The sequence below is a fragment of the Micromys minutus genome, assembly GCF_963924665.1.
Source record: "Micromys minutus genome assembly, chromosome: 11".
Taxonomy (NCBI): Eukaryota; Metazoa; Chordata; class Mammalia; order Rodentia; family Muridae; genus Micromys; species Micromys minutus.
Genome location: NC_137980.1, coordinates 33120619 through 33136991, shown reverse-complemented (window position 1 = coordinate 33136991; position 16373 = coordinate 33120619). Strand labels below are relative to the sequence as shown.

The following is a 16373-nucleotide window of genomic DNA, read 5'->3' as shown; positions in this document are numbered from 1 at the left end:
TTTTCTGAAAAAAATTGTCTGGATTCCAATTTTTTAAAAATAATTTCATGCATCATTATATCTTTTGGTCATTACTATCCTTGTCTCTTCCCACTGCCTCCTTACTTTTCCCAACCAGTGCCTTCTAGAACACTTTCTATGTTTCCTTATATGACCTATTGCATTCAGTTAGCTCACCAACCCAAATGTTCTGAACTTCTGCCATGCAATATTTTGTTTTGGAAAAAGAAGTGTTGGGAGGGCTCCCTCTTGTGGTATGTAGAGGTATTATGAAAGAGGCATAGGTGTGTGCTGCAGTAACTGTGTGTTTGATAAATCATACATATACAGTTTTAATTGTTAGATCATTTGAAATTATGTTATGTGAAATCATTAAAGAAATATAGGAGTTAATAAAGTTTTATAGCGCTTATAAGTAGAGAAATTAAAGTTGAAAAATACGTAATTTTCAGATTATACTGGTCCCACACATACTGCCAGCAACAAATGGACTGAGTGGGCATTAAAAAAAAAGAGCCCATGAGGTTGTAAGGGAAAAGTTTTGAGGTAGCAGGGAAAAAGTTGATGGGGAGAGAATTGGGGGTCAGATTTGATTCGGATACATTGCATGCATGTATGAATAAAATAAATTGACCTATTTTGTTGTTGTTTTGGACGTGACTTAGGCCTACTAATCACTGTTTTCAAGATTGTGCTTAGTGTGCTGCTGTGTGCATTTGAGGCTTATGCTGAGTCAAAGTCATATATTTCTCCTGATTGCCATTCAGGAATTGACAGCGTTCTAAGAAAACAAGGGTTGGGTGAGCAGGCAGCCTGGCTTGGCAAACACTGCATCTCTGGTTTTACCTGCTGTAGGAGACAGACAGTATTTTTTTTCTTCAACTCCAAGTGAGGGGGATTATTTCTTGGGTCTTTTTAAAGAACTGAATCTTGGCTTTGTGAGAAACCCTATGAGGTGGTTTCTCTTTGTATACTCTCAGGCTTAATGCCATCCCTTAAATCTCCAGGGTTGTACTCCTGTGTTTCCAGCTTTGAAGGCTATGAATGGTAGGATACAGTTTCAACAGCTATGGCTGGCTGTATTGTTTTCTTTACTAACTTTATTAAACTTATATTCTGAGATGTTGGAAGGAAACCAGAAGGACTAATGTGGTCGTGTGTAATAATCAACTGTGTCTGCATTTTATAGTATGAATAGTAAATTAGAGATAATTTCATTATTTGGAATGAATTATATTTTTCTATTATAGAATAACAGATACCATTGGACCAACAGAAACCTCAATTGCACCAAGACAAAGACCAAAGGCCAATTCCACCGCTGCCACTTCCAGTGTGCTGACCATCCAGAGTTCAGCAACACCCGTTAAAGTCCCTGCTCCTGGGGAATTCAGTAACCACAAAACCAAAGGTAATTAGCCTTTGCAATTCTTACCTTTCATGGGATGTATAAACTTGATACGGTTTGTTTCCCTTGGAGTATGAATGAATTAAACACTGTAAAGCACAGAACACAGTGCTTTAAGGAAAGCCTGGATGCATGGCTCAGTAAGGAAAATGCCTGCTGTGCCGGCATCAGCACCCAGTGGGGATCCCTGCACCCGCAGTAAACACAGATGGGCATGGCAGGATGCTTCCATAACCCAGGATGGGCTGTGAGGAGGTGCATGGTGTGGGGTTGGGGCGCTGTGGGGATGGGCTAGGGGTAGAGACAGGCTCGCTTCAGGTCTGAGCAGTGACAGCTTAGTGAGAGACTTGTCTTAAGGGAAAAATGTGGGGCAAAGATTGGGGACATCAGGCCCCAACCTTTGGCCTATGCATGTAGGCAGGACACCCACATACACGTCTAAACATGCACCCCCACCACAAGAAACTGTCTGCTGAAGTCCACTAAACTGAACTACTTTTTCTAAAGGCAAAGCAAAGTTATTAGTGATATAAGTGAATATAGAAGTCTCAGTTTGCTCAGAAGCTCATCTTTTGAATCATCAGCCAAGAGGTTTGAGGTCGGCTGTGCAGATGTAGAGGTTCTGTGTGATATTAGTCAGAAGGAGTTTGAGATCCATCCCCATGGAGTTACAAGTCTCTAGAACCTTGGTGAAGGGTCATATCTCAGCATAAGTACTATTCTAATTTGATTTTGAGAAATGTTTTTTTTTATATAATTCTTTTTTTGAGGTAGCATTTCTCTGTGTAGTTCTGGGTGTCATAGACCTTGTTCTGTGGACCAGGACCAGGATGACCTCAAACTCACAGAGATCTCCCTGCTTCTGCCTCCCTAATGCTGAGATTAAAGGTGTGTGCCACTGCCATCTGTCCTCTGTTTATAATCTTCAATGCATCATGGTAGTGTAACGCCTAAAACATTCCTGTAGCGTATCTCCAACAGAGCACATGTATAGTTTTAACATTCCTGTAGAATGCCTCCAACAGAGCACATGTATAGTTTTAACATTCCTGTGGAATATCTCCAATAGAGCACATGTATAATTTTAAGGCACCAGAGATGTAGTCTGAGAGTCACCTCCAGGAGCCCTGATTTGTATAATACTTCCTGACAAATCTGTCTTCTTTTAATGTTTTTATTACAGGCACTATAGTGGCTAAGAGCACATATTTTAAGTCATGAATCTGATTTGAGTTCAGTTCTTCAATTTTTAAACTAACATATCTAATAAAAATATTTGTACCTATCTAATAGCATTTCTGAGAGGTTTAAATGTCTGCCTAATGTGAGGCCTGGTTGGAAGTATTGGGAGGTGTTAACTGTCACTCACTATTACGCTAAGCTCAGGGACAGCAGGTGATACTGACTTTTGCATTCTTTACCTGGCATATTGCTGCAATGAGTTTTTGGTATTGGAATGGATCAATTGGAATATTAAATCCATGGATAGGAGAGCTGACATTTTGGACTCATTGGTATATAATTCCCATGTCATTTAGAAATTATTTCTGTGTGTAGATGTTTTGGCTGTATGTATGTATCATGTCTATACCTGGAGGTAGGGTCCAGGAAAGGGCATCAATGCCTTGGAACTGGACTTACTGACAGTTGTGAGCCACCTGGTATGTGAAGGGACCTGACCTGATCCTCTGGAAGAGCAGGGAGTACTCGCCGCTGCTGAGCTGTCCCTCCAGCCCACAGCGACTTCAGTCTAACTTACTCACATCTAACACAAAATTGGAGCTGCTGCTCCGTTTACGGTGAGTAAATTGTGAGGCACATGGAAAATTACACCTTAGACACAGGCTTGGCATTTGCTCTTTTTCATGCCAGCCTGGGTTAGAGATGTTTTTATTCTGTTATGAGCCACTACCCACCAGTGTGACGGTTTGTGAGCTGTCTCAGTAACAGTGTTTGAAAGGTCGTTTAAAGGATTTGGGTTTTGTGATAATTTCTTGTGATAAAATACGCCAACGAAATGTAAGGGAGAACCATTTCATGGTGGAAGACATGGCAGTAGTCAGGGGAAGCTGTGTGGTCACATTGCATTTGCACTCAGGAAACAGGAACTTCCTGGCTATGAACTTCCTGGACCGCTTCCACTCCATCTTCCGGCAAGGCTCCCTCAAGGTTCTGTGTCTCCCCAAAAAACACATTGCTTAGGTGCACGAGCCTGTATTTGATATCTTCAAACCATAGCAGCCGTGTAGGTAATTGAACAGTGCTTTTAAGGATTCTTTAGGAGCCATGTCCAAGGGTACCTGCATTCACATGCTGTTACACACACACCTAACACAAACAAAACTTGAAAAGAGGCATATTTATTTAAAAATTGTGAACAGTCAGATTTGGCCCAAAGATTCCTGGAACTTATAGCATCAGCCAGTTTCATTCCCCTTTATTCCTGTCTTTGCAACATTTGACAGTTGTCAGGAGCCATCTCGGATACGGTAGAGGCATGCAGGTGACTTAACTGGAGATGGCCCACTATTTTTGTATGAGTGTGATGGATAAACTTTGAATTGCAGGGCCTTCAAATTTCATCTGAGAACTGCTTCTTGCAGCTGATATGCCTTTTCTATCACTATTACATAGTCTAAGGACTCCTGGGCATCAGCCCGCTCTATTGGGGAGATTTCCTGCAGATCAACATGAAGATGAACTTTCATGAATTAATACTGTTTAGATGAATTAATGACTTTACAGAATTACTCATTTGATTAAAATAATTTTAGGAAGAAGGTTTTAAGAGAAGGTTTTAGATATTTTGCCAAAACAGTATCATAAAGTTAGAATCAACTATAGAATCTGTTCATTCTTCATATAATAATAAGTAAAGACTGCTTAAAAACGAATTCTGTGAACTTTCACAGTTACACTAAAGAAAGAAATAGGCTTGGGACAAAGTTGTGATCAAGGAAAAACATTCATTCTTGGTTGGGTCCAAGGACAAAGCCACAGGTGTGCACTGTGATAAAGCAAGGCCATGATAAAGCAAACTGTTGCCCTGAACTTGCAATGAGCTTATAGAATGAAACACTGCTTTGAGCTTAATATCAACATCCTTCTGGAAGTCCCCCTTTGTGTAACATTTTATCTATGAGGTATTTTCTAAGAACTTTGTCTATAACAAGGTAGGAGAATGAAATTAAATGAGGCTTTGGGGCCTCTGCCACATCCACCAAATGTATATATGCATATGTCTGTTTATCTATATGTACATGTACATGTCTGTATATGTAAGCATCCATAAATACTTGTGGAGTTGATTGAGGCAGGTGGTTGGGTCTGAACGAAACATTGTGTGTGTGGTGTGTGTGTGTATGTGTACACACATATGTGTGTGCATATTGCCCATGTAAAAGATTTAAACTATTTTCTTTTCTCTCTGGTTCACAAACAGTTAAGGAGTCCAAGCCTCTCACCTGGCCAGCAAGAGGCTGGGGCAAAAGAGACAGTTACTCTATCAATTAATCCTTTTCTTAATTCCATGCAGCTGCTTTTCCATTTGATGCCTTCCACTGGAAACCCGGTGATGCTGGAAGGTCCCTGGCAGACAGTAAATGTTTTTGAAAATGTTTGCCCAATGTTTGTTGAGACGATTTTTCCCTTTAGATTATTTTCTCAGTGTTTTTTTTTATAAATTATAAAATCTTGCACACAAAGTAATGAATTTTAAGTTATTTTTATAGACACAAGAACTACATGCACATATGTAATATTATATATGTTAACCCTCTCACTGCTCTTAACTCTTGTTCCCCTACTGCCCCCTTCCTTCCCCCAAATGCTTACTCACTCTTGTACGTTAGTGTCACATATATTCTGTCACCCTCTCTTATCTCTCCGTCCTGTTAGACTTCTTCCTCCTCCCTAATCTCTCTTTACTTGTGTTTCAGTGTGTGTGTGTGTGTGTGTGTGTGTGTGCGCGCGCGCGCCCATGCCACAGGAGGGTATTGGACCGCCTACTGTCCACTGCATTCTTTTTGTTTGGGGACCGCAGAGCCTGTCATGTTTATTGTGCAGACAGTGATAATCCACCAGGGAAGTACTGCCACATGCAAGCCACCAAAGTACCATCACAGAATAAAGTCAGAGCGTGCACAAAGGAACGGGGAGAAAGTCGGATGCAGTTAAGTTTCTCCTGCAAACATACTTAACTCGCAGAAATGGTAGAGAAGTCAGATGTCCAGTCTTTCTTAGCCGTGACCAACAACAGTACAAAACAATCTTATAAAGTTTACCTCCCACAAAAATAAACTATATATATGTAAGTTTTATGATGTCCTCACTGTTCCATTGGACACAAGCCTTTTTTTTTTTTTTTGGCTTGTCTCCACTGCATTCTTTTGAGGCCTGTTTCTTGATGAAGCCTACAGCTAGGCTGCCTCAGTAAGGCCCAGTGAGCCTTCTGTTGCCTTCCCTTCATTCCCAGCACTGGGCAGCAGGGTGCACAGCTCCATTCTGATTGTTTATCTGCTGGCAGGGATCCCCTTGCCTCCACACAGCACAGCAAGTGCTTTCACCAACTGAGCTTTCTCCTCCAGCTCCACAGCCTTTTCCAGGCAGGTTTTCTCATTTTACCTGAAGCTCACTGATGTGGCTAGATTGACTTCCTAAAATATTTATTTGTTGGTGTTGTAGATGATAATTACCTTTTATGGGCATTTACAATTGCAGTAGATACTTGTTTAAACTATGTAATCTACACAAAGGTCTATTATAAAACCATGTAAATGTCTTAATAACTTGAAGTCTACTCATCTTAATGAAATTACCTATTAATGTTTTTGAATATTAGGAGCATTGAGACCTGGAGATGGGTCTGACATCTTAACGGCTCAGGGGCCACCTCAGCAACTACCACAGCAGCACAGAGTCCTCCAGCAGTTACAGCAGGGCGACTGGAGATTACAGCAACTCCATTTGCATCCTCACCCCCAGCAGCATCAGCATCAGCACCAGCAGCAACAGCAACTGCTTCAAAATGCTTATTTGCAGCAGGTAGTATTTTTATTATGTTATATAGGGAAGTGGCGTTGTGAAATTCACACAGCAATCAAATACTTTGCATTCACTTTTATATCGCTTAAAATAGACATAACTTGAACTATCCTTAATTTCCTAATCACCAAAGGATGTTTTATTAATTCACATTTGATCCTAAGTAAAGAGATGCACTGTTAAAATGGATTGCGCCATGGCTTCGTGAAGCAAAAGCGCTCACTTGGTACTCAGAAATAAGCATCACAGATATATTTTGAATCTGTACCAGTGATACTGTGGAAAAAGTGCCGTATTTTCAAAAGGAACACTGTCTTTTCATCCTTTCCTTTCCTGTTCGTCTGTGAGCCTCGTAACCCGGGCTCAGTCCTGCAGTTCTCTTTTTATTGTTTCATCATCTTGCCAGTGTTGGCACAGAGGCAAACAGGAGGCACTGTTCTGTCCTTTATAAGGTTCTGTCAAGTTCTAGCCTCACCAAAATTTTCTACATGGGGCTTCGTAAGCCCAAGCACTTTATTATTATCCAAGGCATGTCTGAGTGAACTGTGCCCTGGACACTCCGTTGGGCTGCTCTTCTGTTGCTGCCTTTAGACACAGTGGGGTGGCGCCAGGAGAATAGCAGAGGGGAGTGAGGAGTGCGGAGTCTTGCTGTGAGAGAACTCTGAAGGCGCCTTCATGAGCTGGGAAGAGGCATGAGTGTGTTAGCTTAACTCCCAGCATCCTCAAACTGTGCCGGGTACAGGGTTAGTTATACTCTGCTTTAGTGCTACTACTTCTAAAACTAATTTGATGAACATACAGAAATGTATAGTCACAGATTACGATTGTTTTATATTGTTTTTAAGACTATTTTCTTAATCATTGTTCTGATAAAATCAATACTTAGAACTCACAATGGAGAAATGACCCAGTTGTTAAGAGTAGTAGTTGCTTTTCCAGGACCTAGGTTCAAGTCCTAGCATCCACATGATTGCTCACAACTATCAGTAACTCCTGTCCCAGGGAATCTAGTGCTCTGTTTTGGATTCTGTGGGCACTTCATGTACCTGGTATACAGGCAGTCATGCAGGCAAACACAAATAACACAAAATTAAAAATAAATAATAATAAAAAGACAATTCTGACACTGGAAGGCATGGCTATTAGTCATCTTAGTGTTCCGTTACAATGAGGAGACTCATCACCAAGGCAACTTCTAAAATAAAGCATTTAATTGAGGGCTTACTTACAGTTTCAGAGGGTGAGTCAGTTGATTGTCGTCATGGTGGGAAACATTCAGCAGTTACACATGAATGTGCTGGAGCAGCAGCTGAGATCTCAAATCTGATCTGTAAGTTGCCCAAATAGAGAGTGAGACTAGGCTTAGCATGGGCTTTTGAACCCTCAAAGCTCACTGCTAGTGCCATGCCTCCAACAAGGCTCGCCTACTCCAGCAAGGCCACACCTTCTAATTGTGTCCACATACTGTCATTAACTGGAGAACAGCATTGAAGCATGTGAGGACATTCTCATTCAGACCTTCACAGTGTTGATTTTGTTTCTGTTTTTCCCCCTCTCCTAGTATCAGCATGCAGTGCACCAGCAACAGATACTTCAGCAACAGTTTTTAATGCACTCAGTGTATCAGCCACAACCTCCTGTATCACAGTATCCTACCATGGTAAGGGCCTTATCATATCTAGATGTTCTTTACAGATGCGTGTCACTAAGAGAATTTACAGTATGCATGATGCTATTTAAAATTCATTCTTCAAAACTCAGTTTGGGGCCTGGGAAGATGAGTCAGTCCAGGAAGTGCTTGTCATGCATGCATGAGGACATGAGTTTAATCTTCAGCACCCATTCCAAAAATCTAGGCTTGGTAACTTGTACCTGTGATCCCAGTAATGAAGAGAGGAGGCAGAGATGGAAAACCTCTGGGGTTTGCTGGGCAGCCAACCTAGCCAAATCAGTGAACTCAAGGTTCAGTGAGAGGGAGACTGTCTCAAAAAGCGAGGAGAGAGAAAGCTGAAGACACCAGATGCTGACTGTCCAGACGTGCACATCAGGTTACGTTACTTAATGAGAGCTGCTGGAGAGATGCTCCATCGACAGTGCTGCCACGTAAGCAAGAGGACTGAATTCAGACCCCAGGCTCTAAAAGCCATCAACATATGTTCCACCCAGTTCCCCACTGGGTAGTGGTGGAGACACGTAGATCTTGAAGCTCATTTGTCAGCCGTCCTTGGCTCAGTCAAAGGTCCTGCCTCAAAAACAAGGTAGAGATTGATAGAAACATCTGCTGTTGACCTTGGTCTCTACGTATTCTTATGCCCTCACACCTCCCATGCGCACACACGCAAATTAAAAACGTTACTTAATTGACATAGTTTGAAGGCCTTTGAAGGCAGACTGCAGTTAAACTCTTGCATCTGAATGTGGCACATTATAGCTGTCTAATGACACTTGTGGTTATGAGTTCATTGTCTTTTGTCATCTGTCTCCTCCATTGAACAAGTATCTGTTGAGTAAAAGTAACACATAGAAGGACTATGCTATGCATTTGTTCCAGAAAACAGTTTGCCTTTCCTCCTTTTCAGGAATCAGTTTGCTTAACCGATTCCTTTGTCTTTTTTTAAAAAAATACTTGAAGGAAGAAATTTGAATCTGGCCAATTGAGTCTGGCTATATAATATTAGATGGGTTCAAATCACTGTGTAGTTTTCTGGTAACGGTTTCTTTTCAAATACTCAACTATTTTGGGGGTTTCTAGTTTTGTCTCCATGAATGGGAAAGGAAGGAACATGGTAACCAGACACAGAGGTGCAGTGCTTCAGTGACTTGGACATAGGCTGTGTGTTGCTTCTTGTTTCAGATGCAGCAGTATCAGCAGGCTTTTTTGCAGCAGCAGATGCTAGCTCACCATCAGCAGCCAACACAGCAGGTGTCACCCGAGTATCTTGCCTCCCCTCAAGAGTTCTCACCAGCCTTAGTTTCCTATGCCTCGTCACTTCCAGCTCAGGTTGGAACCATGGTGGACTCCTCTTACCGTGCCAACAGGCAAGTATTTCTCTGGCGGATGCATAGACACTGTGGACATGGGCGATCCCATGGGAAGTGCCAGGTGGCTCTTGAATGAGCTCCCTTTCACTATTGCGCAGAGCTGGCTCTTTCCCTCCTAGACCTCTGGTGTAAGTCTTCCTTCTTCCTGTTCCATCCAGCAGGTCTGCCAGTTCCTATCTGCAGACACAGTTTAACCACGCATAAGGACATTTAGGAGTTTATTGGTGTACACATACCGGCATTCTTTGTCATTTAAGTAGAAGCAAAATCCAAGAAAACTACTTTAGAGGTTGAAAATAAAGAATCCTTGCAGACATGTTAACTTTTTCTACTTACGTGTTACTACTGCCTTCACCTACTTGACTATTTGTAAAATTTGTATGATTTGGTTCATACATTTTAAGTATATCATGCATAGGAAACTTAGTGTAATTGAGAAATAGTGAATTTTAACTATTGAGATATATTGGTTAGAATTATTGTGTAGGGACTTTTTATGGAAAGTCATTACAATAAATTGAAGAAGTTTGGACATAGTTTCTAGCATTTGGATGGGATACTAATATTAGTAAGTTCTTCATGATCTTGGAATTATCAGTATTGAGGGTTGGGAGAGAGTTTAGTAAAGTACTTTTCCAACAATCATCAAAGACCTAAATTTGATCTCCAGGCTCTATTTAAAAAAAGCAGGGAGTGAAGGCACACACTATAATCTCAGAGCTGGGGAGACGGAGACAGAACCAACCGTGCTTAATTGACAAGGTGGACAGCCCCTGAGGAATAACACTTGGGGTTGATTTCTTCCCTTCTCATGTGTGAACACACACAATCATGCACCAAATACATATGCATACAGAGATTGCCCCCCCTCCTGCCCCAAGGTAGTAAACATTCATATTTCTAAATATGAAGCTGAAGTTAGCTGATAACTGGGTACTAGAACACCAAGAAAGCTCTTAACGCAGCTTCAGGATGAGACAATAGCTGAGAGGGTGCGGGTTCGAGTAGACGGTGAACCTGGGGCAGCAGCACTGAGCTGTCTGCTGAATGTGTCAGAGAGGGTAGGTGCGCAGTTAGAGTGTGTGTGTGTGTGTGTGTGTGAGAGAGAGAGAGAGAGAGAGAGAGAGAGAGAGGAGGTAGACAAAGGGAGGGAGGTGGGGGAGAGGGAGAGGAATGATAGCAATTGGTTACGTACTGGGGAGACACCTCTCTGAAGCAAAAGTGGAGGAGCATGAGGTGGGAGAAGTCATCTCAGTGGAGAGCAGCACTCAGGTGGCATTGGTGTTTGCCACTTACTTGCTCACTCTAGCTTTTGTCTGCTTAGCAGGTTTCCTTCATACATTAGGGGCCTTCTAACAGGGAGGCTAGTACATACGGGAAACCCATTAGATCCGGTAAGATCTAAACTATGAAGTGCAAGCACGGGTCCAACAAAGCTCTGAAGTTACTTCCCCTGTGACGAGAGTTGTGTAGTTCTCATTAGAAGCACACAGTCTGCTGATGTTAGTTCGTAGACACAGCTAAGCTGCTGCTTTATTAGAAATCCACACGGTGAGGACTGAGGTTAACTCTCCAGCACTGCCCAAGAAACAGGAAATAGTAAAAGTTTAGATAGTGCACACATGGTACCCAGGTTTCCACAGTCAGTACTCCGTTTTCCTTGTGCGTGGTTGTACTTCTAGCAGCTGGAGATCTTTCGGAAGCATAGAACACACATGAGTCAGTAACCCTAAAACTCAGCGATCAGTATATCAGTCTCATCAGTGTCTGTCGTCATTTCGATACTGGCTGTCATTGTGTGTAGTCTTGACTGTTCTGGAACTTATTAATAGACCAGGCTGGCCTCAGACACAGAGGCTCTCATCAGTATCTTAAAGCTAAATAATACATGGAAGAAAATCTTTCCATTTATCATGTCTGTCTGTCTGTCTGTAATGTATTCTGGAAATTGAAACCAGGGCCTAGGGCCTTCCAAGCACAGATGTTTCTTGTGAGCTGTTCCCCAGCCCCTATGCTCCTTTTTTTTTTATAAATATATATTAATTTTTATTTTATATGTATGAGTGTTTTGTATGCACACCGTTGGATACCTGGTGTACACTAAGGCCAAAAGAGGACACGAGTCCCCTAGAAGTGGAGCCACAGATGGTTGTGAGCCACCAAGAAGGTGCTAGGAACTGAACCCAGATCCTCTGCAAGAGTAGAAGTGCTGTTTACCACTGCTTGTCCCTCCAGCATCCCTCTCTGTTTTTAATAATGAACATTACTGAGTCTTTACTTTCAAAGTGCTCTTAGTTATTTACAGTTCTGCAAATCAAATGCCATTTAAAGAAATGCGTGTGGCAACGTAAACAATCGGAACTACACTAAGACAGTTACTAAGTGGGGTTATGCAGGGCTTGGGTTTCACTCCTTGTTAACCCTACACCCCCAGCCCAGTGCTGGAGATGCTCTGTGCCCAGCCCCTGCCGGTGTGCTTTAACTCTTTAAATCGTGAGCAGCGTTCCAGAAACAGTCTCTGAATTCATCCCCAGAGTGGGAGGAGAATAACTCAGCTAGGAAGCCAGACAGGTGGAAGCATGCTCTTTGGGTTTTCCCATCTGCTGTTTGTTTTAAGGACTCTGCAAGTCCAAAATCTGCTACATGAACATAGATCTGTGACTTGGCCATACCCAGGTTTTATTAACTAAGTCTATTTAGTTGTAAGTAAGTTACTGTTTATTTCCCTTTTGTGTACTCTAGCCTACAATAATTGTTTAAACATTCTTCTTTGGGCAGAAACACACCAAGTAGACCTGGATTTAGGAATGAAAAGAGTACCTGTTGCTCCTCGTTCTCACTTCTTGACCCATGTGTTGGGAATGACAGTGACCTAGGCTTATAAACTATTTATTTAACATGTAGAGTCTTTTCCACTGTCAGTCTTTGGGAATCAAATTGTGAAAGAAAGCAGAACTCTGTTATGCTGCCTCATTTCTGTGCTGGGCTTTCTGGCTGGGTTAAGGGAGGTGCTCAGGCACCCCTGGGCTTTAGGCTTACTTGCATTTTCTCTTAAAAGCTAACTGGCCTGTCAGATAAATTCCATAGGACCCATGACTCAGACCCAGGACCATAGATATTTTTCAACACCATGAGTGATATGTTATGTCAAAAATAACCCCTAGTTATCTTTGCCTGTTTATAAGGCAACCCTAGCAGGTCATCATTTTTTGGTAGTTATAGATGGGACGGGATGTCTTAGCTAGGGTCTTATTGCTGTAAAATTATGTGCAATTGTCATAAGGGAAGATTTAATTGGGACTGGCCTACGGTTGGAGGTTTAGTCCAGATGTGGTGCTGGAGAAGCAGCCAAGAGTTCTACATCTTGATCCACTGTAGAAGGCATCTGTGTGTCACACTGCTATGCTTGAGCAGAGGAGACATCAAAGCACTCCTTCAGAGTGACAGATGGCCTCCAGCAAAGCCACAGCTCCTGATAGTGCCACTCCCTATAGGCCTATTCAGACCACCACATAGGGAGTAAAATATTTGAAGGGCAGATTTTGGTTGCGCCTCCATGTAGCTAGGGTCACTGCATACTGTTCAGTAGTAGTTTTAGAGTGATACTTTTAGTTACTGATTGTCACTTTAGGGCTTGTTAACTTTGACAATAACAACTAATACTCACCAAATGCTTGCTTTTTGTTTTTTGTTTTAAAAAATAAACAAAACAGACACTGCTTTTGTTTTTTATATATTGCATTATTTACTCTCTTCAGTAGCCCCACGAGTTTGCACTGTATTTTTTTCTGTGGACCAGGATGTAGAGGAGTAAGGGGCTAAGTAAAGAGCACACTAAGTGCAGTCGCATGAGCAGGTGGTTAGAGCGCTGTGCTTTGTGGAGGTGGTTCACTTGGCAGCTGAAGTCTGTCCATCCTGTACTTTTATTTATTTCTTTACTTTATCTTTTGGAGGCAGGGTCTCACTCTAGCCTAGGTTGTCTGGGAACTTACTCTGTAGATACCCCAGGCTGGCCTTACAGCCTGAGGTGCCTGAACACTGGGATTCCAGGGATGATCCACTATGGCCCACGTTTTAGTTTCTTTCTGTGACAGATATTGGATCCCAGGTATTATGCATACCAGGCAAGCATTTTATCCCTGAGCTATGGCCCAGGCTCATCCTGTACGATTAATCTACTGTCTGCACTTCAGGTCTTATTACAGGAGTTTGTGCAGTGTGAAATAAGGCACTGAGAAGTCTCCTGAGTTGAACTGCCATCCCTGTCATTCATTCTTTCTCCTCTCTCAGCAGGTCAGTTGCTGAGAAAGAGGCAGTTGCAAAGTTTACAAATCAGAAGACCATCAGTCACCCCCCTGACATGTCAGGCTGGAATCCTTTTGGAGAAGACAATTTTTCCAAGTTAACAGAAGAGGAACTGTTGGACAGAGAATTTGACCTTCTAAGATCAAGTAAGGGGCACTTGAAGGCTTATTTTGCTTCACAGTAGAGTAACAGCTATAAAGTCCAGCAAGGCCAAAGACTGTGAGGTGGTGTCAAAACCTCTTTTTGTGCATTGAGGGAAAAATACAGGCCACTTTTTTTCATGTAGTATTAAGCTGTGTTGTGTTGCACATTAGAAATTAGTTGCCTGGTAGTAGCTAATAAATTCAAGATTGCTGATATCTTAACCACTTAAAACTAACTATGAATGTGCAATTCACAACATCTTCAAAACACAGAAGGTTAATGTTCAAGTAGAGAAAACATTGCCAGTTCCTCGCCTTACTAATCATTTTGTAGCTCTTTCATGCACACTCAGTAGGTGATGGTGTGCGTCTGAGGCACTCTTGACCATACCCAGAGAGAACATGGGCTACACTGTGGTGATGTTTTGTCCTGTCCTTTCAGTAAGTGGTGACATAAAGGGGCTGCTTTGTTGTCCTGATATGGCCAAAGTTAAATAAATTTTTTCCACTTCACATCTGGTATCTCAATGTTTTTATTTGGAATTGTTACCTTTTCTCAAACTACCTAATATACATTAAGCCTTGCCATATGTATTTTAGAAATGATCTTTTTTGGAAGAATGTAGGTTTAAGGAGGTTTGCAGAATAAGAGCAAGAAGCTCATATCGTGGAAAATGTAGGTGATATTCTAGTTTCTGAGGCTTGTATGTATGTGTATGTATGTGCATATATGTATATACACAAACATATATACATATATACTTGCATATATATGCTTCTTTGTTTTGCATATAAAGAGAAGGCCTAATAAATACTTTGTTTCTAATTTCTACTTTATTTAAGTAACTAGCTTTATGAACACAGTAAATGAAATGCTTTGTCTGAATTAGTATGTATTTTATGTAAAATTCACAGATGGCTTACATTTATGTAAAGAATTTCTGTAAGGCATTCATGTTTGGAATCTAAATTTGTATTTTGCATATTGGTGATTAAGTGTGAGTAAAAAAAATGAATTTTAAGCCTCTGACATACATTTGTTAACTTTGATAGAAAAAAACAATCTTACCTCATATTAAAAAGTGTCTTTAACTCACAACATTTTTGTATGGTATTTTTCCTGGAGTTCCTGTTAAGTAGCCCCCAATTTTAAAGAAGGATGTGAATGATCTCTTTTGAAGAATAGTAAAGCGAGATCAGGAGGTAGTCAAGTAATTCTAATTTATAGGATTATTTTAGTGTTTTACTGTGTGTGTGAGCGTGCGTGTATACATGTGCTTGTGGATATATTCATGTGCATGTGTTTGCATGACTGTGTAGACTTGAAGTTAAGAGTCATCTTTGGTTCCTTTCTACCTTACCATTTGAGGAATAAATAGTCTTCCAGATGAACCCACAAATAAAAATATGGAGTTTTTCGAGTCATTTTGTCTGGAGTCTTCCTGTCTGCCTGCTAAGCACTGGTTACAGTTGGCCATCATGCATGTCTGGCATCCACACTGGGGTTTGGGGTCTCTGCTTATGCTGGAACAGCAAGTGTGTTAACCAGGCTAGCGTAGATGCAGAAATTAGAAGTTTTAATGTACTCTGAGAAGGGTCTACAAACAAATACTTCTCATATTTTTGGGTTAAAAAAATCATTTTCTTTTCTTCAAAACGTCAAGGGTCAGGTGAAGGATCTTATCATTTGTGTCTTATAAAATGCGCTGGTTCTTTGGGGGAGACAGGAACTGGGTGCAGACATGCCTGCCTCTAGTTTCCTTTTTTAAATTTTGGAGTAACTGTTTTCAGATTTGAAGATAGGCAACATCAGTGCTGCACACATAAACTTGTATACCTGTTGGCAGAGGCAGCTCGGACTGCATCACACTGCATCACAGAAGATACCAGGTCCCAGATGTGAGCCCAGGAGCGTGGGTAGGGAGCAACCACTGCCATTGTAAAGTACCGAGATGGCCTTGAGCAATGGCACCAATACCATGGGGCTTCTGTCCTCACCTTCTGCACACAGCATCACACTCATGTTTTGACCCCTGCTGATGGCGTCTCACTAGAGCAAAGTCGCAGTGAGGTCACCCAGCTGTGGTGCCAGGCTCACCCCTGCCGCTTGTAAACTGGGATTGATGGGGCAGGGTTGTTAAGGAGCTGAATGAAGTGATCGTCTCTACATAGGGAATAGGAGCCATCACCTCACATCTAAAGGTGTTTAGCTGGCATCTTGAAACTCTATGTAATTCACTAGGTTTCTTGGTAAAGTAATCAAGTGAGAGTCAAGAGCATATAGCACTGAGCCTGGATGGGCAGATGCCAGCAGGGAAGCGAGTGGATAGCACTCCATGTTCTTAACATTGAATGGACTGGAGTTCACAGGAAGGAGTGGTGCTCTTACGGACATGTATACATTGATAGTGTGTGGTAGGTGTGTACCTTAG

General features: G+C 41.7%; 1 protein-coding gene across 1 annotated transcript in view; it reads left to right on the top strand.

Annotated features, from left to right (window-relative positions):
* BMP2K (BMP2 inducible kinase) overlaps positions 1–16373 on the top strand; it is a 99635-nt gene that overhangs the window by 59020 nt on the left and 24242 nt on the right. The window contains exons 10-14 of the mRNA XM_080925114.1: positions 1251–1411; positions 6249–6451; positions 8013–8111; positions 9306–9490; positions 13787–13944. Coding sequence (XP_080781240.1) covers positions 1251–1411; positions 6249–6451; positions 8013–8111; positions 9306–9490; positions 13787–13944 — 806 coding nt within the window. The remainder of the gene's footprint in view (positions 1–1250; positions 1412–6248; positions 6452–8012; positions 8112–9305; positions 9491–13786; positions 13945–16373) is intronic.